This window comes from Photinus pyralis, unplaced genomic scaffold (assembly GCF_008802855.1).
Source record: "Photinus pyralis isolate 1611_PpyrPB1 unplaced genomic scaffold, Ppyr1.3 Ppyr1.4_LG3a, whole genome shotgun sequence".
Classification (NCBI taxonomy): domain Eukaryota; kingdom Metazoa; phylum Arthropoda; class Insecta; order Coleoptera; family Lampyridae; genus Photinus; species Photinus pyralis.
Window position 1 is genome coordinate 198,003 of NW_022170509.1, and position 27,429 is coordinate 225,431.

The 27,429-nt window shown below is 34.2% G+C and overlaps 2 protein-coding genes across 5 annotated transcripts; both read left to right on the top strand.

Annotated features, from left to right (window-relative positions):
* The first annotated feature begins 6,629 nt into the window (after positions 1–6,629).
* Positions 6,630–8,953, top strand: LOC116165849 (gamma-interferon-inducible lysosomal thiol reductase-like). Of its 4 annotated transcripts, XM_031480552.1 has the most exons (5): positions 6,636–6,779; positions 6,834–6,983; positions 8,263–8,448; positions 8,495–8,767; positions 8,826–8,949. In XM_031480552.1, exons 1-4 carry the CDS (start codon positions 6,711–6,713, stop codon positions 8,750–8,752), a joined length of 663 nt encoding a protein of 220 aa, XP_031336412.1. In that variant the 5' UTR covers positions 6,636–6,710; the 3' UTR covers positions 8,753–8,767; positions 8,826–8,949. The 4 variants fall into 4 exon arrangements, with proteins under 4 accessions (XP_031336413.1, XP_031336412.1, XP_031336411.1 ...); XM_031480553.1 differs by having other exon boundaries at positions 6,630–6,779; positions 6,837–6,983; positions 8,495–8,953; XM_031480551.1 differs by having other exon boundaries at positions 8,495–8,953.
* A 6,244-nt stretch (positions 8,954–15,197) lies between these two features.
* On the top strand, positions 15,198–16,970 carry LOC116166245 (gamma-interferon-inducible lysosomal thiol reductase-like). Its single transcript, XM_031481115.1, has 4 exons — positions 15,198–15,398; positions 15,978–16,124; positions 16,233–16,409; positions 16,462–16,970. Exons 1-4 carry the CDS (start codon positions 15,354–15,356, stop codon positions 16,702–16,704), a joined length of 612 nt encoding a protein of 203 aa, XP_031336975.1. The 5' UTR covers positions 15,198–15,353; the 3' UTR covers positions 16,705–16,970.
* Positions 16,971–27,429: the final 10,459 nt, after the last annotated feature.

Below are 27,429 nucleotides of genomic sequence, written 5' to 3' on the forward strand. Positions count from 1 at the left end.
TTTAAAACATTAGTATCTATTCCTGTATGGAAAGTTAATGATCTCTATGTTGAAATTTTTTGGAAAAGGAGGTAGGTATTAAATATTTGGCAGTGTAGAATTGTATATTTAAGGCCATTTTTCACTATCTTTAGTGCATATGTGCACTCGCATTCTGTCAAGTCACCAGTGCATAGAAATTTGGTCTCTAGAGTCTAGACCTTTCCAGGCCTTGGTATCTTGGCAATGATACTTTGAAAAAGTTAAAAAAAGTTAAACCGTAGGTACGTAACTTTTTTTAAACTAAATTGGAACGAATTCATCACGAACTATACTCCGTTGAATAGTTATTGTCCAAGTAGGTAGCCATGGAATTTTGTTTTTATGTTTAATAAAATTAAAACTCCCTATCAGAATCAGCTGCGAAGTACAGGAATGTCTAATTTGACTATTTGAGGTTAAACGTATAATGTTGTCAGTGCTTTCACACTTTGTTTGCCACTAGACCTAATATGTTTGAATATCGGCGTCATGGATTTTTATTAAGCAAATATGCCGAAAATCATAAATTCAGATGCGAAAATGCAAATTTTAAAAGCCCACAGGCATTATAAAACAGACAGGCCAGACCTAAGGAAAGCGGAAATCTTAGCCCGGCTTAGTGACATTTGGGATGTGAGTATTTATGCATTGAACTTAACTTTCGGTCTAATTTTGGGGTTTGTACTATTCTAGGTATCAGAAAAAACCATTGAAAGAATTATCCGGCTGGATACTTTTGAATTGAAACCTTTTGACCCACGACCTAAAACTTATATTATACAGGGTGGTGACTTGCGTAACGCATCATAGGGATTTCAATGTAAAATTCATAACATGCGATTATTGGCTCCCCAAATTATTTTAGAGCAAAAATGTATTAAGGTTTTTTGTAGGAAAAAATTTTTTACGTCAATCAACCCTATTACTTTCCAATTTTTTGCATAATAAAGACGGAAAATTGGAAAATAAAACCCCCATCTTTTTCAATAATCTGCGATGCCATGGAATTTTCTAAAACAAAAAGATATCCAGTTATCAATTAGCATCAGTTCGAAATCAATTTTATGATGGACTTGGTTACTGTCTTGCCGTTAATGGTGACTTATTCGAACATTTATTGTAAATTGTTACATTAGGAAACCGTTTTTAGTAATTTGGTCTTTCTTTATGTTGAATTCGCTATTCTAAATATAACACTTTTTGATAGAATTTGATTTGTTTTATAGCAGACATTCCATGGCATGACGGATATTGGCGTAGTTTTTGTATTATAAAATTCCATGGCATTGAACTATTGAAAAAGATGGTTTTTTTTCCAATTTTCCGTCTTTATTATGCAAAAAATTGAAAACTAATACGGTTAATTGACGTAAAAAATTTTTTTCTACAGAAAACCTTAATACATTTTTGCTCTAAAATAATTTGGGGAGCCAATAATCGCATGTTATGAATTTTACATTGAAATCCCTATGATGCGTTACGCAAGTCACCACCCTGTATATAAACATTTTTCATTTCGGGAAGATTTGCAAGGACGGATTTGGAATTATCACTCGAAAAATGAACACTTTACTTTGGCTGACTTCTAAGGGACGCGCGGGAAAATTTTGATTTTGATAAGGGGAAAACTACCTTATACAACATTCTAAAATCAATGGGTTATAAATACAAACACGTAAATGGACGTAAAATTCTCTGTGAACAAAAATATGTTTTATTATGTTATCAAAAATCTCTAAACCTTCCCCATATAGTTTTATTCGTTGAAGTTCAACGAATAAAACTATATGGGGAAGGTTTAGAGATTTTTGATAACATAATATATTTCAACCCCCATTTCGAGGAACGATGGATCCAACTCAAAAAAAAACAAAAATATGTTGTTGCATCCAAAATTACATTTTTGAGGAAATTCTTGCAATACCAAAATTCAAGTGAAAATATAACATTCGTGTATCTGGACAAAACTTGGATTTTTCAAAATGGATCCAGGGTCCGAAAATGGGTACACGATTCTGAAATTAAAAGTAATCCGTCTAAAATTAAATCAGAAGGGAGCGTTTTACTGTTTTGCATGCGGGGTCTCGTTTTGGATTTTTGGAAGGGTGTAATCTATTACAAACTTCAAATAGTAACGAGACAGAATCCATAATTTCAAACAGTTCCAAGATTGGGCTACTAGTTCAAAAGTTACAGCCCTTTGAATTTTTTTTCGAAATTGGTTTCTAGTCTATAACTTTTGATTGAGAAGTCTGATCGAAAAAGTACGAATTGATTTGGATTCTACGCACCCAAATTAATAAGAAAAAGTGTTTTCCCGAGAAATTTTGGTGTAGTCGATTTTTGGTAAAAAAGGAAGGTTATACACTGCCTTTTTTTGAGCCCCGAAAAAAAAATTGTCTCAGATCGACACGGAAAAAAATTTTCTTATAGAATGTGGCCTGTAGAATCCATAATTTCAAACAGTTCCAAGATTGGGCTACTAGTTCAAAAGTTACAGCCCTTTGGGTGGTTAATCAATTACTTCCATCAGGGTCGGTTAAGTTGGCCCCCCCCATTAAACATTTCGTTATGATATTACCATGTAATAATGCGCTCGATATGCGCTCAAACGCGCCGCTGAAAGTAATTTTTGCGCTGTTAAAGTTTTTGAGATATTTTGAAAAACATTTGGGGGGGTTCAAGTTCACGCAGCCCCCCCCATTATGCAATTTGGTATTACTGGTGATGCCAACTTATGCCTGTAGTTATGCGCTAAACTGCGCCACTGGATTAACATTTTGCGCCACTACCGTATGGCCATAACGAAAGACAGAAGGTGGGTGGGACTAAATTGATGGTTTTAAAAAAGTGCACTTTCTTAAACATTCTTAGTGCTATATGTTCCCTTTAGTTATGCGCTCAAATGCGCCGCTGAAAGTAACCTTTGCGCCGTTTAAGTTTTTGAGAGATTTTGAAAAACATTGAGGGGGGGGGGAGTTCATCACGCAGCCAACGATGCCAACTGGGTGCACGTTGAACGATTAAAAAACGTTTGCTTTAATTATGCCGTCGGACCAAGAAAAAAATATTTTCCTACTAAACCATAAACATACGATTTTCTATTTCACACTTAGTATTTAGGTTTTATTTGCATTTCTAAACAATTTTTTCTACACCATCGGTATAAAAAAACTATCTTCTATTTTGATATACTGCATTCGCAGTATTGGAAGTAATTTGCATAATTCAAAATCCAAACGTTCATGTGCAGCATTGCGGCACAAAGGGCTTCATAACGACCTTGAAAAATTATCATTAATGTTATCACAATTGTCGTTTTCGGTTTTGCCTTATTTTGATTTCGAAATTCATGGAGGTAATTGGTAAAAGTAATGTACCTACGTAATTTGGTTGTAATTTGCGTATTACGGGTACCTACGTAGAATTCTGGCACTCTGCATCGATTACTCACCTGTAATACGCACACTATTACCTTATAACCTTATGACATAATTCACTATAGCGGCCCATAGGTATATGGTATAGCTATTCATAAATCATACCAAAGAGTAGGTGCTATGGTACTCTTTGATCATACTCAAGATTAGCATGCGGCGCCTGAAAGTAAAAATGCCAGTACTTTACTGGACGTGACTAACAGGAAGAAGATAGGGATTAAAGTAAAGCAGGTAAGGTAAGAGGTAAATGCAAACGTTCCATTGTTGTCGCTCCATAAATTAAACACTTCGTGATTAGCACATGTAAGGTGCCGCCGTTGTCGGAATTTGAATTTGATGCAGTGATGAATAACGTATAGTAAACAACAAAACCATCAGATATACCAAATTGCGTAATGGGGTGGGGGGGGGGCTGCGTGAACTTGAACCCTCCCAAATGTTTTATCTCAAAAACTATAACAGCGCAAAAGTTACTTTCAGCGGCGCATTTGAGCGCATAACTAAACGGGAACATATAGCACTAAGAATGTTTAAGAAAGTGCACTTTTTTAAAACCATCAATTTAGCCCCACCCACCTTCTGTCTTTCGTTATGGTCATACGGTAGTGGCGCAAAATGTTAATCCAGTGGCGCAGTTTAGCGCATAACTACAGGCACAATTTGGAATCATCAGATATACCAAATTGCATAATGGGGGGGGGGCTGCTTGAACTTGAACCCCCCCAAATGTTTTTCAAAATATCTCAAAAACTTTAACAGCGCAAAAATTACTTTCAGCGGCGCGTTTGAGCGCATATCGAGCGCATTATTACATGGTAATATCATAACGAAATGTTTAATGGGGGGGGGGGGGAACTGGGGGGGGGGGGGAACTTAACCGACCCCTTCCATCAGGCAGCTGCTCTAAGACTAAAAGGTTCCCCAAAGAATAGGAAGCTACCCGCCGTAAATAAGATGAACAGAAATAACTAATCATCAAACAGCACAGTCGGAAAACAAAAGACCCAATGAAGAACATTCCAGTGGCACCGTAGAAGCAAGAACTACACTCAAGCGCAGTTAGGTATCTAGCTATTACTAAGCATATAATTGTAAATATATAACAGCCTTTTGAAATTAATAATGTTCATTAGAGCCATTTGCCTACTCAATAAAGTATGAAACGTATTGAGCAAGTTGTTTCTCATGAAATTTATACGTATTAACCTATAACAAAATTACCACAAAATCCAAAACTAAATCTGGCAACTAGGGTTTGCACATTGACAGGAAATTATCATCTTGTATAAAATGGCCTTCTACTTGGACAATAACTATTGAACGGAACGGAGTATATTAGTCTTAAAAACATGAATTATTTAACTCAGATAGTCAGCTCGGTGTTATGATTTTGAGTTAGCGACGTCGTGGAGGAAGGGTACTGAGTAATATGATTGAAAGCGGTGTTTTTGCTAGTTTCTATTTAGTATAACTCGCGACTTATGGTGGCTTTATACAATCATTATCATTAGTTCACTAAGTTCAGAATGGTTTCTTTGGATAGCAACGCACAGTCAACCTATACAAATACAGGGTGGGGATTTGCGTAACGCATCACAGGGATTTCAATGTAAAATTCTTAACATGCAATTATTGGCTCCCCAAATTATTTTAGAGCAAAAATGTATTAAGGTTTTTTTGTAGAAAAAAAATTTTTACGTCAATCAACCGTATTAGGTTTCAATTTTTTGCATAAAAAAGACGGAAAATTGGAAAAATAATACCCGCATCTTTTTCAATAATCTGTGATGCCATGGAATGTTACAATACAAAAACTACGCCAACATCCGTCATGCCATGGAATGTCTGCTATAAAACAAATCAAATTCTATCAAAAAGTATTATATTTAGAACAGCGAATTCAACATAAAAAAAGACCAAATTACTAAAAACGGTTTCCTAATATAACAATTTACAATAAATGTTCGAATAAGTCATCATTAAGTGCAAGACAGTAACCAAGTCGATCATAAAATCCATTTCGATCTGCTGCTAATTGACAACTGGATATCTTTTTGTTTTAGAAAATTCCATGGCATCGCAGATTATTGAAAAGGATGCGGGTTTTATTTTTCCAATTTTCCGTCTTTTTTATGCAAAAAATTGAAACTAATACGGTTGATTGGCGTAAAAAATTTTTTTCTACAAAAAACCTTAATACATTTTTGCTCTAAAATAATTTGGGGGGCCAATAATCGCATGTTATGAATTTTACATTGAAATCCCTATGATGCGTTACGCAAGTCACCACCCTCTACATCTATAATAATTAGGTATCCCCATAACCATCTAATAATCTGCTCTATACAAAAATAAAAAATATATTTACTTAATTTAACCTCAATTTAATTCAGTAATTAATTAAGTAGGTATATTTCTGTTATTTACACAAAGAACAAAAACAAACGTTATTATTGTTGATAACCTCCACTAAAATATTCATTAAACCCGGTGTTTAATTATTATCTGCTTAGAATTTATAATTTTATACTTTTCTGTTCCATGCACACAGCTTCATTGATAGAGTGGAGGACTGTTTCACTGTATGTACCTAACGCCTAAGTTATGTCTTTTACTTTGTTCCGTTTTGGTTTCATAAATGAATAAATTGATCATAAGGGGTCTATAGAAGAATGGTACAGTTGCAAATTTTTTATGCACCATTAAAAAAGAAAAACTTTGAATCAGGTTATTATTTAAGAAATAATATGAATTTATCAGTAATGCATCTACCTACAATTTACATATATTCGCTTTTACTACATAATAGTCTTTGTCGCGAACTGATTCAGCCTTCCCCCTGTGTACAAAAAATCGGATGCAGTATTCAATTTTTTTTTAATTGTGAAAAAATTATTGTGCAAATTCCGTATGTTAATTAAACCTTCACCTTCAAGCGATCCAAATAAATTGCGTAGGTTATTACCTATACCTAACATAAAAGCGAATCAGTAATATCTTGTACAGTTGTACGAGGGCATACAATGTACGTGTGAGACAAAAAACGTCACTGACTGCCATAGCGAAAAAATTGGTCTGTTAAAAACTGTAATCCACCATCATATGAAGGTCTTGTAAACATCCGTTCTTTATTAAAAGCAATTACAAAAGAGATAGTATGTAGATATCCTAAAATTGGTGGGAGCACCAGTTGTGAAAGAGAATCAGTATTACGCATACTAAATTAGAAGCAACTAAGTAAATAATACGATGATGAAATTATCGTTAATAACAATACTTTTAACTCTCATTATATTGGTTAAGTGTAGTTCATCTAAGGTGAGTAAGATTAAAGGTAATGGTAGGACCTAATTACGTATTTTTCTATGCCAGCAGTTCGAAAAACAAAAACTGAAGGTATCCTTGTACTATGAAACGTTATGCCCTTTTTGCATGACATTTATAAACGACCAATTGTATCCTGGTTACCAAAAACTTGGGGATTATTTAGATTTGGAATTGATACCATACGGAAATGCCAGAGTAAGTGTTATCAAGGGAGTACGAGAATAAGGTTATCTAAGGTCACTAACCCAAAATGCCAATATTGATTTAATTGAGTTTTTTGGAGAGCACAGAAATCAAGTTCGTCTGATAACGATAGTCATTTGTCTTGTATGCCTAATGTCTATATTTACTTACTAAATTGTACCCGTCATACCTTACCCAATTCTATTAATGTTACGTACACCACCTTTGTACGAAACAATGCAATACTACCATTAATTATTCCTAAACATACTGCCTGTAAAACTATACATTTAAAATCCTGTACTATAGTAACTATTCTTCGGTTGAGTGGAAGAGCACTGAACTACGCCGTTTAGCGTTTTCAAAAGTTATTTCCGGAAGTGCGTCCATTTTGAAAATATTTAACATCGATTCGGCCTTCGGAGTAACTCCCAAATACAAATTTTTAAAAACCTACCTATTTTACTTTCTCAGAATCGTTCAACTAAAGCTCCCAAAAAAACACCCTGTATAGTGTTTCTGAAACACTATAATGGCGCCAAGATTTTTGTTTACGGCGCATTTTAGCGCATGATGAAAAGTACGACGTAGTAGAAAAAACATGTTAAAAAACGTAACTTTTGAAAACGTTAAGTTAGCCCCTCCCCCTTTTTAAAAATTTTTTATGGCTTAACCGTAATGGCGCTAGCTTTAATTCAAGTGGCGCAATTGAGCTCATAACCAGATGTATCAAGTGGCACAAATACCGGTAGCAAAATGCGTTATGGGGGATTCCGTTCACTTGGCCCCCCCCCAAATATATTTAAGGATAACCAAAAAACAATAATGGCGCAAAGATATCTTTTTACGGCGCATTTCAGCGCATACCTGAGAGTACAATTTCGTATGAAAAGATGTTAAAAAAAAGTAACTTTTAAAAACGTTAAGTTGGCCCCCCCACTTTTTGAAAATTTGTCACGGCTTAACCGTAATGGCGCTAGCTTTAATTCAAGTGGCGCAATTGAGCGCATAACCAAATGTATCAGGTGACCTAGTTACAAGGGACAAAATACGGGGGGGGGGGCTACGTTCACTTGGCCCCCCCAAATGTTTTTTCGAATTTCTAAAAAACGATAATGGCGCAAGAGTTATTATCGGTGGCGCTTATTAGCGCATAACGAGCGAATTCATTTTAAAATAATACGACTATCAAATCTCTCAGTGGGGGGGCCAAGTTAACGGACCCCGAATAATCTAAACCTGCATACGCACATCAAATAGTACCTATAATGTCAATCGTTATATCTTGCAGAGAAAAAAAACCGACAACGGATGGACTATAGAATGTCAGCATGGTCCCAAAGAATGCGTCTACAATAAAATAGAGGCCTGCGGTATGGCACGAAATGTTGATCAAAATGCTGTCATTTCGTTTGTGCATTGCATCGAAAAGGGAATTAAGACTGACGATTCCAATTACAAGCGAATAACTAAGAAAGTAATTATGACGTATATCGTGACCTAATTGTATTATGTACCTTTAGTGTGGTCCCTTATTAAACGTGAACACGGCTGATATCATTAAATGTGCAGAGGGCCAAGAGGGCGACGAGCTAATGGTAGCAAATGGGGTGAAAACGGATGCTGTACAACCATCAATAGACGGAGTACCGACTGTGTTATACAATAATTACTATAATGACACATTGGAAGAGTACAACGACAACTTTTTAACCATCGCTTGTAAACTACTCGATGATGAACCTGCCGCTTGCATGCATTTGGATAACGAAATTTGGTGAAAAAGGAGAAACAGAGTTAGCTACCTAAGAGTGTTCAAATAATTTACATACTGTTCGAATTTTATATTTGCAGATAACCAAGACGTCTCTGCATTAATTCTGGGTATGATTTTTGGAGACATGTGCCCAAAATTGAATAATGAGATATTATCTTAGGTTTATCTATGTGATTTTTTTAATAAAGGATAATTTTAATTCAAATAAGTACTTTTATTTACTTCAATTAAAAGCGTTTGCATGAATTTTCATTTGAGAAGTTTGCGCACGTGATACTATTCATTAAATCGATGTTAATTTCTTTCATTTATTACGCCCAAGTTGTTATTTTATTTAACCGTAAGGAAGCTAAAAGGGAATTAGCAATATAAAGTAACAATCGTGGTTACAAACAGGGGCGGACTGGGTACTTACGGGCCAGGTGGAATTGCATGGGGGGTGGGGGGTAGCTCTGCGGTGCACCACAAAAACATTTTTTTGCTTCATTTTAGTACTCCTTTTTCGGAAATCAATTACAATACCGTTTTTTTTTTTAATTGCAGCTGATAATTAAAAGTAACAAAATATACAATCCAAACGAGGCGCGTCGCCTATCATTGTATTTCAGCACTTTCATGCTACGACAATAAATGATAAATTCATTGTAAAACATTTCAACTAAAACAGAATTGTTTAACAACCTAACATCAACCCCAATTAGAGAAACATGTTAATAATTTATTAATAGTGCAAGAAACTAAATACAGCACATACTTATAAATTTCCAACGGGCCATTATGACGTACAGGCCAGGTGGCAATCGCCCCCCGCCCCCCCGGGCCAGACCGCCCCTGGTTAGAAATGCAATTTTATTTCAGATGTAAATAGAATAAGATCATAAATACCTACTGCTTTTTACGTACTTACAATGTGATTGATTTTGCGTGTCGCGTTAAAAAAAACAAGTGATATAAAAACAAAAGAGCATCAGAAAACAAATTTGTTTTTTGTATTTGTAATATTTTTAAAGAGCCTAAAATTCTCTTTGCAATATCAAATATGTTATAATTACCTTAGAAATTAAAGCTACAGTAGTAGTTTAGAACCAATCGCAGTAGCTGTGAAAATTTAAACAAAAAATTTACAACAGGAAACGTCGAAAACAGATGAAAAGCAGTTACAGAAATCACTATTATAACTTAAGGAAAATTTAAATTCATTCCACTTGCTTCCTATGTATTATCGTTACATCGAATAAAAACTCTTAACATTTGTGCAATTATTATTATTTGAAAAACTCTTTTGTTTTTGTTTAAATTTCTACAGTTACTATGATTGATTTTTAAATGGGAAGGGGTGCTAAATGTTAGATAGTTCGAAAGGAATGTCCATCCTGTTTTCAGAACTGTTTTTATTTTTCAAATTAGATCAGTAGTTCCAGAGAAAACTCGATTTAAATGGATTTGCGTAGGGGATGAAGTTGATAGCTTGTGTCACAAAAGAGCATCTGACATAAGTGCAATAAATACACAAGCAATGAAGCGAATTTGTGAGTGTGTTACTTGTTTAATTTTGCGGTAAATTCAAAAACAATAATGGTTTACACTATAGCGGAAAGGGTGTAAATATCGCCGATGAATCAACTTCTAAGTTTTGAAAGTAGTCCGTAAAGCTAATAAAATTTTTCAACAGTGGTCTGGGATTTAGTTGTGCTATATTTTCAGATTCCTCAACATAATAAATGATTAATTATTCCTAAAAATTCATACAAAAAAACATTAAAAAACAATTTTTTTGGAGCAGTTTCACCTACGAGTTATAGGTATAAATCACGAGGTCGAATTAGGGGAGCAAAGGTTTTAACTCAATTGTTTCATTAATGCTTCTTGCATTTGGATTTTCGCAAAACAAGACCCGACTATACAGGCTATTTCACGCAAATCGATACCTATAAGTATTTAGACTTGCGTTAATAATTTAAATCTGAAAATTAGCATACAATACAACCGGAAGTGGATAGCAACTTTCTTATTTTAAATAGAACACCCTATATTTTATTGCATTTTCGAAATCGAAATGGCTCCGTTGCTTGAATTTCAAAAAGTCTTCCAAAATCAACAATATTGACGTGATGTTACATGCGAATGATTTAAATTTTGATCGCCCTTCTACAGGGTGTTTTAAAGTTAATGGTCATGTTTAATAACTTAGAACCTTAAAAAGTTGATTTTTTAATTTAAGATTTTCTGAACTTGATGCAGCGCCCGGCTCATTCTACACATGATGCTTATAAATATGTATTTGAACATTTTTGAAGACAGATGGATTAGGCCTACAGATCCGCGCTATTGGTCTTCTAGATAGATATAGATATATATACCGCCACTGGACTTTTATGTGTGGGGTCTTATAAAAAAACTTACATCAGTTGTTTCTCGTGAAGGACTGCAAGTTAGATTGAGAAGAGCTTTTGATGAAATGGAGTAGAAATTCGACAGGCGACTATCAACGGAGTTAAGTAATCAGAGGATGCCATTACCTATGTGTTGGAAAAAACGGTCACCACGTAGAACAAAACCTCAATTGATGTTTGTTTTTTATTCTGTCATTTGTTATCATGGCCTGCTTCTGTTTTTGATTTCATCTTTATTTAAATTTATATTCATTAAAGTAAATAAAATTTTTTCATACTCAGTGGTATAAACTACCATGAAGAACGAATGATAACAATTTTATAACAATAAAAAGATTTGTCTCCTAAGAAAATTATGCATCTAACGGTCACAAATCTTAAATAAAACGAAAACCATTACAGATAGGTATAGAGATGTAGACATTTTTTCGACATTTGAAAGTGCAAAAAAATAAAGCAGGTTTCAAATTTAAATCATTCGCATGTAGCATCACATCAGTATTGTTGATTTTGGAAGACTTTTTGAAATTCAAGTCAACAGAGCCATGGGTCAAACGTCAAAAATGTTGAATAACTTGAAAATCTTTGATGCTAGGTATAGTATAGGAAAATGTGGTATCAAACGACGTTGATTTTCATGTAGATTTCGTAAATGCAAAATACTATTTTGTATTTTAAATAAACTATTTTATATTTTGTATTTGAAATAGATTCCTCAAGTATTTTTCCTACGACTTTCATTGAAAATGACATATGTCGTACAATTATGTTTACTTGAAAATTGACCATTTCGCTCACTTATGGCAAAATGTAACGGAAAACAAAACGCACCCGTGTGATTTGCTTTCTCATAAGATCTACCATATATTAGAAAGCAAATCGCATGTTACGTTTTGCTTTCGTAGTAGTCTAATCTTCTTGTAACATCAACGTAGTAGACGTATGTACGTCAAATTCTAAAATTGCGATTAGTTTATTCTTGAGTTTATTCCCTTGTGCTACGCATTTAATTCCTTACTTAATTTTTACTAGGCTCTTTGGATTTTTCAAAAGCCTTTGATACCGTCAACCACACCAGACTTCTGAATAGGTAAGATTAAATACTTAGGGTTTTCGAAATATAGCACAAACTGGCTTGAAAATTACCTGAGGAACAGAACACAACAAACTAAAATAAACGCCCCTAACGGTACACTGATCTCAAATATGCTACGTGTCGACTGTGGAGTTCCTCAAGGAAGTATTGTGGGCCCATTGTTGTTCAATATATATGTTAGTGACTTACATCGTTTTCTCCAACATGTTGCTGTTCACCTCTACGCGGATGATATACAGCTATTAATACATGCCAGTGTTGAAACTATTAATCAACGTATAGATGATTTGAACGAAGACCTAGACATTATCACCAAGTGGGCAACTGCAAACCACCTTAAGCTTAACCCCTGTAAAACTGTATTAATGCCGATAGGTACTACTGGACAAATTAAAAAATTTGTCTCCGAAGTAACACATACAGTAGAGGTGTCTGGAACTAAAGTTGAGTATGATACATACATGAAGATCATAGGTATGGTTTTAGATCAAAACTTGAGCTGGGAACTGCATGTGAACTATATACTAACTAAATCGTACTATAAATTAAAAAACTTATATAGATCTAAAGACGCGCTATCAAAGGAAATTAAACTAAAATTAATAAAACAACTAATATTACCTTTACTGAGCTACGGCGATGTGTGTTATCATGGACTAAATAAAAGCCTATCCGTTAAAATACAAAAAGTTCAAAATTATTGTGTCCGTTACGTCTGCAACATACGTAAATATGATCGTAATTCGTATAACACCAGCACTTGTTGATCTGAATATGCTGAATATGGAAAAGATGCGCTTATTTAACATCCTGTGCTTTTTACATAAATTGATCATTGTGAATAAAAAACCAATTTACTTATGTGAACAATTTAATACTCTTCAAAGTTTTCAACAATCTTTGTATACCCAAAGTTAACACAAAAGTGGAATATAGATCGTTTTATGTGCAGGCGGCAAAACTATGGAACAATTTACCAGTGAGTGTACAATTGATTGGAGAGACTTTTACTTTTACTCGAGTGTGTTTAAATATCATAAAAAATGATGTCACAAATTTTTGATAGATTCTTTACTACTCTTTCATTCTTCTTTTATTGTTTGTTTTGCTTTCTTCTATCGCTATATTATTGTATTTTTTGGTGTAGAATGCCACTTGTTATGTAAGCTTGTAGAGGGGGGATTGATGGCTGCAAAGCTTTTCCTACCCCTTAATAAAGAAATATTATTATTGTCGGTGTTTCTTGTGAGAACTCAGGTCTAGCCTGGTTAACTAATCGCACGGATTAATATCAAGTAACGATTAGTGTCTGTGTCTGTGTCTGGTGAAGTTATGTAGGGTTCTAAAGAAAAATAAAAAATAAAATAAATATTCACACACTCACATTGGAAATCTAGAGATAGTATGTAATTCAATACTTACCAACATAGCTATTAATGGCCCCACTAGTCAACGCTATCAGGAAAGAAGAAAACAAAACAAAAATATCATTATAATAATTCCTGGAATTTTATTAAATAGAGTTTATTGTGTAAGTGTTTCTTTGGCTTTGCGTTTGGGTTGAATACGAGTGGGTTGTGATAACGTGGTGTGTTTATGTGAAGAAGGAGATTTGTGTTTTTTAACTGTGCTAGGACGTGTAACTTTATTCGGTGGACCTGTCTTTGTAGTGCAAGTTGCGTTACTTGTATTTGTGGTGTTTCTTTGTTCTTGAGGTTGTATTTGTGTGGTTGCTTGGGTTTTTGGTGGAGATATTGCAGTATTTTGTGAGCTAGTAGTGCTGTCAAGGTTTTTGCGTTATTGTTATTATTATTATTATTATTGTTAATTTTAATGGTGAAAAGTGATTCTTCCATAGATGTAGAGTGTACTCCACCCAACATTAGGGAAGAGGCAAAATCCACTACACTCGAATTACTACCAACTAAATTGCGGCTGAGGTATGAAAAGTAGCGTACGTCTAATAATATTAGTAAATTTCTTGCAGAAACTCCAAACGACAAGTACCTCTCTGCTAAAGTAATTATACTTAACAATAGTTCGTTAAAGAGAAATTGAATCTATTTCGTATTTTTAGATAGTTTTAGTAGTTGGTTCGCAATAAAATAACTTTTGTTTCATTATTTAAGTAGATTTTTGGTTATTTTTATTATTTTTTTTTATTTTGCCTTTATTTTTGTAAAAGACGTTTTTGGCATCATGTTTTCCACCCGAGGAAATGGAAAATTGACTGTTGCATATAGTAGGTACAATGCACTTTAGAATCAAATTGAGTGTTTTTTATGAAAGGAAATTCTGCGGAGAGTCGTAGGAAAAATAGTGTACATGACTCGTTTGAAAGCCACTTTTCACACTCGTGTGAAAAGTATCGCTTTCAACACTCGTTACGTAATATACTATTATCCACCTCTGGGAAACACAAAAGACAACAATTTTAATGCCTAAAGTATATGTTGGGTATATTATTTCAATAAATTCGGGGGGGGGGGGGGGGTAGTACTGGAAAATCGCTCTAGATCTGCTCCCCCGATGACGAATGCCTCATAATCTATTATTTGGAAATAATTGCTATAAAGGTGTACATATACTGGTGTAATTGTAGTGACACTCTGTAGTATCTCCACTCAAATATGAGTCGTTATAAATTATAATATATGCGACAGGATATGCAATAGTAGATAGGTAGCCCTATAGGTACTTGTATCGAATATTAATCGCCATTAATTAGATAAAAACATGGACATTGATCATGATTAGGATATCGGTCATTAATAAAGGGCAATTAATTTTTCATTATCAGAAACAATAGGTAGTGTTAAATTTGATATGCATAAACATTGTGAAATCTGCATTTTCTAATTATAGCTAGGTACATTAAACGTTAATTATCCTCAGTGACCTTACACACTTTCGTACTAATTACACTTACAAAGTTACCAAATATATGTAGGGATTTTCCTCCACTTCCAAAATTTTAGATTAGTAACTAGTATTGCACTATGTGACTTGTGAGAGCTCTGGAATCCCGATTGAAAACCTGAGAATAACATATTATTTGAGTTTTACATCAGTTGACATTTTTCCGCCAAACGTTGACGTTGCAACATACAGTTATAATGAATTTACTGTTTTCCGTTATTTTTTTGACTGGCGTTTTCCAAGTAAGTTTACCATGTTCACTATACCTATAATACCTAATGGTTTATGCGATTGTTTAAGGGAGGGTTATTAGTTATGTGTTGTATTATGCGAAAAATGCGTTATTTCCGGGGATTAATTTGGAATCATCCGAAATGTACTACATTTTTAGTTACTTTCGCCTGTGGACAGATTAGATTTGTTAAGGTCAACAGAGTTTATTGTAGTTTACGTAAAATTCGTTTAAAATATTACTTCATTAGTGTAAAAAAATGTTTGTTATTCGGTATAGTATAAAAATTCGTTCCGTCCATGCAGGCGCGTGGTTTCTGAAACGCTCCCATCACCATTGCTAATTAGCTACTACGATAAGTGGTCTCCTAACAACATTTATCTAACTTTTATCCGTTTAGAATTTTCAATAACACAAAATTACGACCAAAATGCATTCATGGGCAATTTTCGTCTAACCCCCTCCCCCCTTCAAAAATTGATCCAAAATTACGTTCTCTAACATGTGGTTTGATTTTCCCGTGCCTATTATATGGGAAAAACAGATCATCGAAATTGAAAGCTGTCAGAATAGCCTGTTTTTATTACAGGTTTCATCCGAAAAGCTTCAAGTGTCCATTTATTACGAAGCGCTTTGCTCTGACAGCGTCCAGTTCATTACTAAACAGCTCCAACCTGCTTACAAACTGATCGGGTCCAATTTAGAAGTGGATCTCGTACCTTACGGAAAAGCATCGGTAAGAAGTGCATCAATTTCGATCAATGGCGTTGCTCAGTTCGCATAAGAATGTTGCTGCTCTGTCTTCAGTCCGATGTAACCAAAACTGAAAACAAATTTCTTGCAGCAAACCCAAGAAAATGGCAAATGGTTCTTCAGATGTCAACACGGTCCGCCAGAATGTCACGGTAATATATTGCAAGCGTGCGGTTTAGCTACGGACAAGAGTCAGGCCCAAAAAGTCGACTTTGTGTATTGCGTCATGAACCAATGGGATCCCAGTAGTGACGACGCAATTGAAAAGGTGAGCCCATTGTCAACTAACCATTGCTCGTCATAATGACCATGGTTTGTAGTGTTCTGGAAAATTGGGACTAACGAGCGATGCGATTTTCCAATGCGCCAACAGTGGAGAAGGTGAAATTCTTTTGGCTAAGAATGGCGTTCAAACACATGCAGTAACGCCAAAGATCACTTTCATACCGACGATAGTGTTTAATGGTGTATACAGTTCTGCGAACCAAAACGGAGCTTTCAGTAATTTCTTAAAAACGGCCTGTGATCAATTCCACGACAAACCCAAGGGATGCAACGCGTGATTACTATTAATATTAGACATTAGGTTAATGTAACAAGTAACATTAGAAAAATCTGTTGTGTTCAATTTCAATTATATGGCAAATTGGATTCCTGTGACAGGTTAATAGGAACTAGGCGAACTTTTGCTGCAACTGCAAAAGCTGTCAAGGTTACCTGGACTTTTATGATGTAAGTGACGACCTCCCAGCTTTCGTAAATGTATGCTATTAAATAATTATTAAAAGAGAAAATAAATAATCCGAAAAAATGGTCAGTCCGAAATGGATATTAATAAGTGCCTAGAATTAGTTAAAATTTCATGTCTGATCTATCAGATTTCTTCTTTAGTTATCAACTCTAGGGTTGGTCCGCAACAGTCCTTGTCCTCCATAGCTCTCGATGCTGCGCCCTAGCCTCTGGATACTTCTGACAGGTGAATTGTAGGTATTATACCTAATTACGTATTTTTTATGGGAAGGAAACGTTATGCATTGCATTTCCAAACAACGAATTGTATCCAGGTTGCCAAAAAGTTGGAGATAACTTTGTAAGCATCGTTTGTAACTTCTCCATGGGACCCTAACGCTTGTACCCATTTGAATAACGAAACTTGGCGAAAAAGAAGGAACAGATTACGAATTAGCAACCTACTTTCAAGAATGTTAATTGTTTGCTATACAGATAATTTACATACTGTTTGCATTTTACATTTGTAGACCTAGATAACCAAAATGTTTCTGCATTAATTCTGATGGGTATGTTCTTCTGATGTTTGGAAACATTTCCCCAAAATTCAATAATGTATTATGATTTTTTAATTAAAGGATAATTTTAATTTAACTGCCTACTTCTTTTATAAGCATTTCAAGTTCTGACTTTTGGGCTCGTTCGATCCGGTATACCTCAAGGATCTGTTCTCGGGCCTCTACTTTATTCAATCTACACATCGTTTCTTTATACATCTTTAACGACTTGTATCTAACATTTATGCAGACGATGCGCAGTTATTATATTCTTTTTCTAAAGATCAAATAGATACCAATGTAGATCTAATTAATATGGATTTAGTAATTCTAGTCCATAACTTTTGATTGAGAAGTCCGATCGAAAAAGTACGAATCGTTTTAGATTCTACGCACCAAAATTAATAAGAAAAAGTGTTTTCCCGAGAAATTTTGGTGTAGTCGATTTTTGGTAAAAAAGGAAGCCTTTTTTTGAGGCCCGCAAAAAAATTGTCTCAGATCGACCCGAAAAAAATTTTCTTATAGAATGTGGCCTGTAGAATCCATAATTTGAAACAGTTCCAAGATTGGGCTACTAGTTCAAAAGTTACAGCCCTTTGAATTTTTTTTCGAAATTGGTTTCTAGTCTATAACTTTTGATTGAGAAGTCTGATCGAAAAAGTACGAATTGTTTTGGATTCTACGCACCAAAATTAATAAGAAAAAGTGTTTTCCCGAGAAATTTTGGTGCAGTCGATTTTTGGTAAAAAAGGAAGGTTATACACTGCCTTTTTTTGAGCCCCGAAAAAAAAATTGTCTCAGATCGACCCGGAAAAAAAATTTTCTTATAGAATGTGGCCTGTAGAATCCATAATTTCAAACAGTTCCAAGATTGGGCTACTAGTTCAAAAGTTACAGCCCTTTGAATTTTTTTTCGAAATTGGTTTCTAGTCTATAACTTTTGATTGAGAAGTCTGATCGAAAAAGTACGAATTGTTTTGGATTCTACGCACCAAAATTAATAAGAAAAAGTGTTTTCCCGAGAAATTTTGGTGTAGTCGATTTTTGGTAAAAAAGGAAGGTTATACACTGCCTTTTTTTGAGCCCCGAAAAAAAAATTGTCTCAGATCGACCCGGAAAAAAATTTTCTTATAGAATGTGGCCTGTAGAATCCATAATTTCAAACAGTTCCAAGATTGGGCTACTAGTTCAAAAGTTACAGCCCTTTGAATTTTCTTTCGAAATTGGTTTCTAGTCTATAACTTTTGATTGAGAAGTCTGATCGAAAAAGTACGAATTGTTTTGGATTCTACGCACCAAAATTAATAAGAAAAAGTGTTTTCCCGAGAAATTTTGGTGTAGTCGATTTTTGGTAAAAAAGGAAGGTTATACACTGCCTTTTTTTGAGCCCGAAAAAAAATTGTCTCAGATCGACCCGGAAAAAAATTTTCTTATAGAATGTGGCCTGTAGAATCCATAATTTCAAACAGTTCCAATATTGGGCTACTAGTTCAAAAGTTACAGCCCTTTGAATTTTTTTTCGAAATTGGTTTCTAGTCTATAACTTTTGATTGAGAAGTCTGATCGCAAAAGTACGAATTGTTTTGGATTCTACGCACCAAAATTAATAAGAAAAAGTGTTTTCCCGAGAAATTTTGGTGAAGTCGATTTTGGTAAAAAAGGAAGGTTTATACACTGCCTTTTTTTGAGGCCCGAAAAAAAAAATTGTCTCAGATCGACCCGGAAAGAAAATTTTCTTATAGAATGTGGCCTGTAGAATCCATAATTTCAAACAGCTCCAAGATTGGGCTACTAGTTCAAAAGTTACAGCCCTTTGAATTTTCTTTCGAAATTGGTTTCTACTTCATCAATTACCCTGGTCCCAGGGATTTTATCATGGAAGCGTTGCTCAAACCAGGTGCGATTGAATGTCGCTGTCAGACTCAACCTTGGCCCAGTATAACAGTGCTTATGCCAAGTGGTGGAATTTTTGTTTAATGAAACACCGTGACATTTTTAACCCAAACGTTTCAGCGGTTCTGGAATTTTTGAATTTCCATTTCGGGCAGGTTATTCATAACGTAGATTTTTTTAATGTGTTCCGATATTGTAAACAAAATTTGATGTCTGATGGAGATCTTTGAACATAAAAAGAACTATCAACCTGAGTTTTTGAAACTATGTCACATCTGCAAACCTTGAACTGACACGAAAACTCCAATGATTTCAAATTTTCCAACGCAAAAAACACGTCATACCAAATTACTCCATGAATTTTACGCATGCGTGACCACTTTTAGGAGTGAGGATCTTTCATATGAAAAATTATATTTAAAAACTGTTCGCCAGTTTTGTTCTGAACTATACATGAAAAAAAAGAAAATTTCTTTCGATATTTTCATCATGAAAAACACGCAGACGAAATTTTGTCGAAAGTTAAATTTTTCCACTCCTTTGTACAGCTGCTACAGGCAGGGAAACGGCGAAAACGCGTCGATAATACAATGAACGTGTCCTCTATTTTACAATAAATTCAGGTCCTAGTCTTAAAATTCATTCGTGATTTGTGTATGCCAGTACCATCATAAAGCTATTATCCTTCCTCACTGACACTGAAACTGTCATCAGCAATATGAAATACCAATGTATAAGTCTACAAAACAAAACAGTTTGTGTAAATGCGCCCTTTGAATTTACCCCTAAAAGTCCAAATTCATACACAGATTTATATTCGTAACTATCAGGAGTTAAATTTTATCTTCCGTAAAATAAAACGCATAAAAGAGGATCGTAATCTTGCTGAAATCTGAACGGGCGTAATGATTTGTAAGGTCCATATATTAATACAGAATGCGTGTTCAAACATCTATAAGTTATAACACGGTATCCATCACGTCATATCACAGAAGAAAACATAAGAAACTTTTTTCTTATATTAACCCCACAAAAACCTTTTTGGCAAAGAAATCGCATGACGTGAGTATAATCTAACCTGTAAAGCACACTGCATTCGGTAACATCCCAGGTTTATTTCTAGAAGTGTCACGACTCCAATTTATTTTACGCTTTCAAAGAATGTGAGCCATTTATGTAATTAAAATCTGTCCCATCTTCGTCATTAAAGGAAGATTTGGATAATAGATAACGTCCGAAAAGGTTTACGAAATCAACGATTCCTGATAGATCCCTTAAAATCGCCCCTTAAAAAAGAGCGCGTTTCGAGAGCTTTTATTTTACTATTACTTTCTCTTCTTTGTAAATATATCAGGAAAAAGTGCTCGCTTGTAGCATTATTTGCAAAAGACAACATAAATTGAACACTTCTACAAATTCCTTTGTAGACTTTCAAGTGATCTAAATTCCTTTCAAAGTAAATTAGAAAACTCTTTCTTAAAGGATAAGAAATTTAACTTCCATCAAGTGAATAACATTTACGTTCCATTTTCGCAGCGAAAATATTTACTTGTCGCCAAGTCAGCTCAAACTGCCACTTCTCAAAAAGTATATCGTATATTATCATACAAGGGTGATATGACTTCAACCAGATGTTCATTACACAACTTACCGATTTATATACATTATATTTCGATATGAAATAAATATCTCTCTAAAGCCTTAAGATAAAATCTACACTATGATGCTAGAAAACTTTGCTTTGTTCTGTTTTACAAATCGATAGGGTTTGCGAACTAGAAATCGTATACAGCGGCGACTCGTCGCCAATTTCTTCAAGTTATTGCATGCAACTTTTCAAATTTATGCTCGGGGTGTATTTATAACCGGACGAAGTAATAACGCAACATATTCCGTACAAAATAACTAAATATTGAAAGCAAACGTTTTCCCCCTAAATTACCTTCCGTTCGGTATTTACATTCGCGGTTCATTCCCTCTTCCAAATTAAACTGCGTTAATTTAAACGATAAATCACTGGAAAGAAAGCCCTTCGGTGAAAGAATTTTAGGTTACGTAATAATTTCATAATTGAGCCTAAGAGTCAACTAATTTTATTTATTGTACGTCGCTGAAATTGAATAATTACTAATATTATTGTTTTCTTTTCCAGGTTAGTGAAGAGAACATCTCAAGTGATAAATCATTCAGGAGAAGGTATGATAGGATAATAATTCACTCTTTTGCCCCTTTGCCCGAAAATGTCTGGGAAAAGTGAATTACATGACGTTTTTCACTAAGCGAGACAGTACCATTGATTCCCCTTTAACACTAATTGCTGTATTGTTGCCAGTGAGATGCCATTTTAAATTTCTATCAAACAATTCTCTTCAGCTAAACTTCTAGGTATATAGAACACAGTATCAATTGCAGCAACCTTTATAAAACAAGTCCTAAATGTCCTTTATGAACTAAGTGCAATTGCTGAAGGAATCGACTTTTTAGCCAAGCGCATAGGTTGCTCTCATCTTTGCTTTATCCTTTGTGTACAGTAAAGCGTATAGTCACAGGTGCAGTGTTAAATATTGGACACTTGAACGTAGAACATCAAAGGACGATTTACCTATATAGGATCCTACACACTAACTACAATAATTCTTTAATTTATTCATTACATTTTCATATACGACACAAAAATGTCAAACAGAAGCTACTGATTACTTTTTGATTGTGAACGTACCTACTGTTAATTACGGCTTAGGTACGAACAAGATTCTTCCATCTGACTATTTTCACTATGATAAAACTGATTAAAGCAAAATGGATAATTGACATATATCGTAATCTTGCCCTTTGTAGTTAAAAGCGTTTACATACTTAATTATTATTATATTTAAACATATAAATAGGTTTTATTTTTGATAACTGTCCTTCTGATAGTTAAATTTATAATACGAGCGCCAATGTCACCATTTATCTCTTCGGCATCGACTTTGGAACTTCCACTAAACACCATTCAACTTGCTTATATAGCAAAGAAAAACTTCTAGAGCATTCTCGAATATAATAGACTTGATGCCGACCTGTTGGCGCCTCGATGTCGCTGTAGAATATTCGCTACAATAGGAAGAGGCGATTTTTCGGAGTTAGCTGTGATGGAAAGTTGAAATACACAAATGTGATGGTACAGAAAAAATACCATCTGAGAAAATGCGTTAGATATACAAGTAAAGCCATTAATAAATGCAGGTAGATAGTGGTGAAGAATAATCTTACATTTTACTTTGACTCCTATGCTTTACTGTTTTATATGTATTACTGTGTGCAATGGCAAACGGTCACTAAGCCACCTACAAAACACCTGTCCAGCTAGCTCAAATCTTGCACATGTCCGGCATGTACTATAATGACTTCTAATTTTATTAAATCAAAAGATGCATTTTAAAATTTAAAAAAATTTTCATTCGCACCTGAGGGAAGAAAAATCTGACATGAAAACTTTATCTGAGTCACACTTAGGGTTCGATTAAACACACAGTTAATTAATTGACAAAAACAAACATTTATTCCACAAAACATTACAGAAACGTTAAAAAAATAACGCTGAAAGAAAAACAAACATTCAGTGCCTGACAGATTCAGGAAATCTGAACTCAAAGACCCAAACTAATACTATAATACTTAGTTTTAATAAATGAAATTGCTTAACTTCTCATGCACACTTCATTTAGATACCGATGAAGTTACATTTTCGCATAAACAGACGGACTGCCCGCAAAATTTAGCTCGAAGAAATGTGCACGCTCTCAAACCGTCGTGAAAGCAAAAACCCCGTCTTCTCGTTGTCTTCAGTATTTAACACTTCCACAATAAAATAAACTCCTTTCTCATTAATTTATTTCCGTCCTACAATAAATTATAGTTGGAATATAATTTTATGTTACGGCTCGTTAACAGAAATCAAAATTCTTTTGGATACGGACCAATCGGTTTAAAAAATGCAAAACTGAACACTTTGGAAATACAACAATATCCAAAAAGATCGCAAAGATCCCCTATAAACCAAGCCCCCATACCTTTTATTGGAGTTCCCAAATACTGAAAGGGAACGCTGCATTTTCCGCTCGCCCGAGTTCGTAAGAAAACTTCTTAAATTAAGTTTTCGGCTACCGGTCATCATAAGACTAGTCTTAAAATTATATTAATTTAACGCGCTTCATTTGACACCAAATCCAAGTCAAGCGGATGATGTGATGTATGTAACTATACTCATTTAATTGGCCGAATTAAAATTTTAAATTCGATAAGTTAATTTGTTACATGGAATTTCTGGTCAATTGCAAAAAGTCTGCGACAACGAAAATAAACTGAAAGACATTGCAGTTTTAACGTTTGTTTTCGTTTAAAATTGCGAAACTAAAATCGGTTGATCAGTTAACGAAGATGAAATCATACAATTTTATTTTTCCTCTTCTTCCAAGAGAAGGGAGCTTTCGGCTGCAAAGACAATTTAAATACCACCACGGGAACGGTTACAAACGGCAGATTCGTTACAGAATCTGGAAAACCCGACGCCAGAAATCAAAGAAATTACTTTTATCTTCTAGTAACGAACAACATAGGCCGAGAAACTAAAGTCTCTCGTAACAAGGTTCGTAACAAATATCCATGCATTCAAAAAGATAGGAAATTTCCGGAGAAAATCCTCAAAATATTTCAAGAGGGGTTTCTAAAGAGATTCTGAGATGCAAATAATGTTTTCAATGATAAGATATTTTCCAAGAACGTTTCTAAGTAGGTATATCTACTATTTCGAGGACGATGAGGATTTCTAAGGTTTTCAAACAGTTTCTAGTCAAATTTATAAGAAAACCTGGAAGATTTTTATTTTATAAATTTTGCGCAAGCTGAAAATGAATAATTTTAAATGTTATCTTTCTCATTGAAAACAACAACTTACCTGCTTATTAGTTTTTAGTAGGTAGAGCTATTTTTTAATGTTATTCACTTCTTAAAACTGTTCTTTAGAAATTTGTAATAAAGGTCTACCAATTTTACCACGTAGGTAATCCTCAACGTAAATGACAAATGCCATTTGGTACAGAGCTACCACCATTAGGTATCGATGTGAGAACCTATATCAAAGGCAGAAACATACATTGTAAGATTCAGCTTATAGACTAGTAATTTTTCCCTTAACCTTTTTTTCAGCAAAACCATTGTCGGGCCAATATATAAAATGGCAAGTCTACTGCTCATCTTTATGATTTAATTTATTTAAATATAATTTTATACAATACCACATTTGCGAATCTTAAGCGATTAGAAGAATATCGACGTTGTTAGGATTAGCCTATCTATTTTATTTCTTTTAATTTACATAACACCGTTGATGAAGAAACCAATCCCGTTCCAAGTGAAGAGTGTTTCGTCTTTTTGAATGACAGGGAAATTAGTTTATAATGTGACGCTAAATGAAAAACAATTTAGTTTAGAAATTCTTAGTAGATGAAATATTGTCAAGTTAAACACTATTCAAACTTAATTCATTTTTAATAATAAAGAATAGAAAGAGTCATGTTGCACATTAATAACAAGTGTTTATTGTTCAACAGATACAAGAGCCAGTAAAAGGACGCCATTGAAGAGGAACTAATTACTAATAATGGTACTGACACTTTTAAATACAAGCTAAAAAGTCATTTCAATGAATCAGTACTTTTAGTAATTTAATTAAGTACTTATGCAAAGTTACAAAAAATAAAATGGAGGGGTAAATATGCCACCAGGAAGTTAAAAAAAGTCATCCAATCAGAAAAGAGAAGCAAAGTGTGGGTTTTTCGCTATAATTGAAGTCAAAGATACTCTATAGATTTAATAGATTGTTCTTTTTTGTAAAAACGGAAATTTGTTAATTTGCTTTTAAATGTTGCTATAGAAAGTATCGCTTACACATACTAAGAAGCTCGCCGTCAAAAGTCCCCTTCGACGCTAGCAAGAAGAATGGTTCATTCAAGCAACTCTTTGTGAAGTCAAAAAGTCAATGTAAGTCACTGTTACTCAAATCACGAGAATTTCAATTTTTTTATCTTGCAAAATACATGTCCTTTCCTAAAATCATTTCCAATGATGCAGCCTTTCTTTTTTTGCTTAAATTTGTATACTGATGCTTTTGCTATTGATTCCTTGAAGACTTGAAAAATATTTTGCCATTTTGGGAAGACGTTTAGTTTGTTTTCATTGGAAATTGTTTTCTTTAGTATTTTTGTTAAATATTTTGCGAATTTCTAAAAGAAGTTGTTTTTCATTTGGATAACGAAGAGAGAGATGAATATGGAAGAAGCAAACCAAAAGCAAAAATAACGTGAAATTAGATCAATGAGATCGAATCACATCATTTTAGCTGTCTTTGTCCAGAATTCAATACACCTCCAAAGATCTTTGGTCTCTCTGCTGTAGGAAAGCTATAATTCGGTTTTAATGTATACATTTAAAAAAGGAAACAAGGTTTTACCGCACTCTTCTTGTGAGTGAATCATGAGTTCAGAATTAGTGTTGAAAACTGGAACGGTAGTTACAATGCTGGAAAAAACTTCGGGTTCGTGGTTCTTCCTTCATTGCTAGTACTTGAACCTACCTTCCGTACTTTTGCTTCCCAGGATAGCTCAGGTTAAAGTAGTGTTTAAGAATAAGAAATTATTTTTTTCTTTCACGAAAAGTACATTGCTTGTTTCGTAAGCAATAATTTGGAAAGCTATTAACTGAAGTTCTTTGTTGGGAAATATTTAGAAATTAGGAGAAATCAAAATTGGCATACCTTCGAAATAAAAACCTTTTTACTTCCCTTGGCACAGTCAAATGTGATAAAAATTCTAAAAAGTTATAACTGAGTACACTTATTATGATTAAACAATGAAATCACACAAAATCCATCTCAAAGGACAAATTACAATCCGCTACTAAACTCAAATATATCCCTACTGGCCGGTTAATTAAATTTTACACTAGCAAACAATTTAAAAATTAATTCAAAACAAGCGTTCATTGAGACGTACGAAAATATACATTTCGGTTCCTTCCACTGATAATGTATAAAACGCAAGTGATAAAAATGTAAATTGATACTTTATCGCATTTGTAATTCTTCAGTGCTGGTTATCTCGCTGAATCGACCTTATTCATAAACAAGCAAGTATTTAAAACAAACCGCAAAGAAGAGGGAACAATGCGCAGTGATTTGGGGCGACCATTAATAAATGGAAATTGATTCGTTTATGGTGAAATATTAGTGCACTACGTGTAAATTGTTTATTTGCTTTTCTCTAAATAACGCCCTCACTGTTTACCAAGTTCTGCAAGGGGAATGAAACTCTGACATTCCCATCCAGTATGCGAACTCGTATGTTAACGCTCAAAAACTAAACCTCTAATAATTAATTAATCGGCTCCCTGACGTCCAAAAAATCTGGAACCTGGCGCAAACATCAAGATAAATAAGGGAAATTCAAATGACACTAATCACAACCTACTCAGACGCATTTTGCCGCAACACATCTAATTAGCTACTTATAATTATGCTTACCTAATGGGCCGGATTAAAATTTATAAATTCGGAAGTCCTGTAATACTTGTCTTCTGAAATTTTGGAGGGCAAAGGTCCGCGTTATCTACGTAAACTACGGCGTCTTTGCAATTTTATCCAGGTTTTTACCAACCATTAGGCTAAAAGTTTATAAACGGGACTTAAATCGTACAATATTTATTTTGTGATGTTTGGTAGCGTTGATGATTAGAGTTAGTGTTGTGAGATATTGAGCCGGTGCGCGTGTATGCATTCAGAGCTATTTGATAATAAACAATAAATACCAAACGAGACTTTTTTTAATCTTGTGGGGTAGCGCAAGATGCAAATTAGTTCTAATCTCGGAGTTGGTTCTGCACCAGGTAGTGAAATGGTCAAATCCATACAATATTTCACCTTTTTAGGGTAGTTCTTTAAGCATAAATTTATATAGTAAAGGCCGAGTGGAAGAGCAGAGCTTGGGAACAGTATTATTCTTAGGCAACTGAACTTTGGCCTTTTAAGCTTCATTTTTATGTTGTCTGCTTAATGTATCTATCTATTTGAAT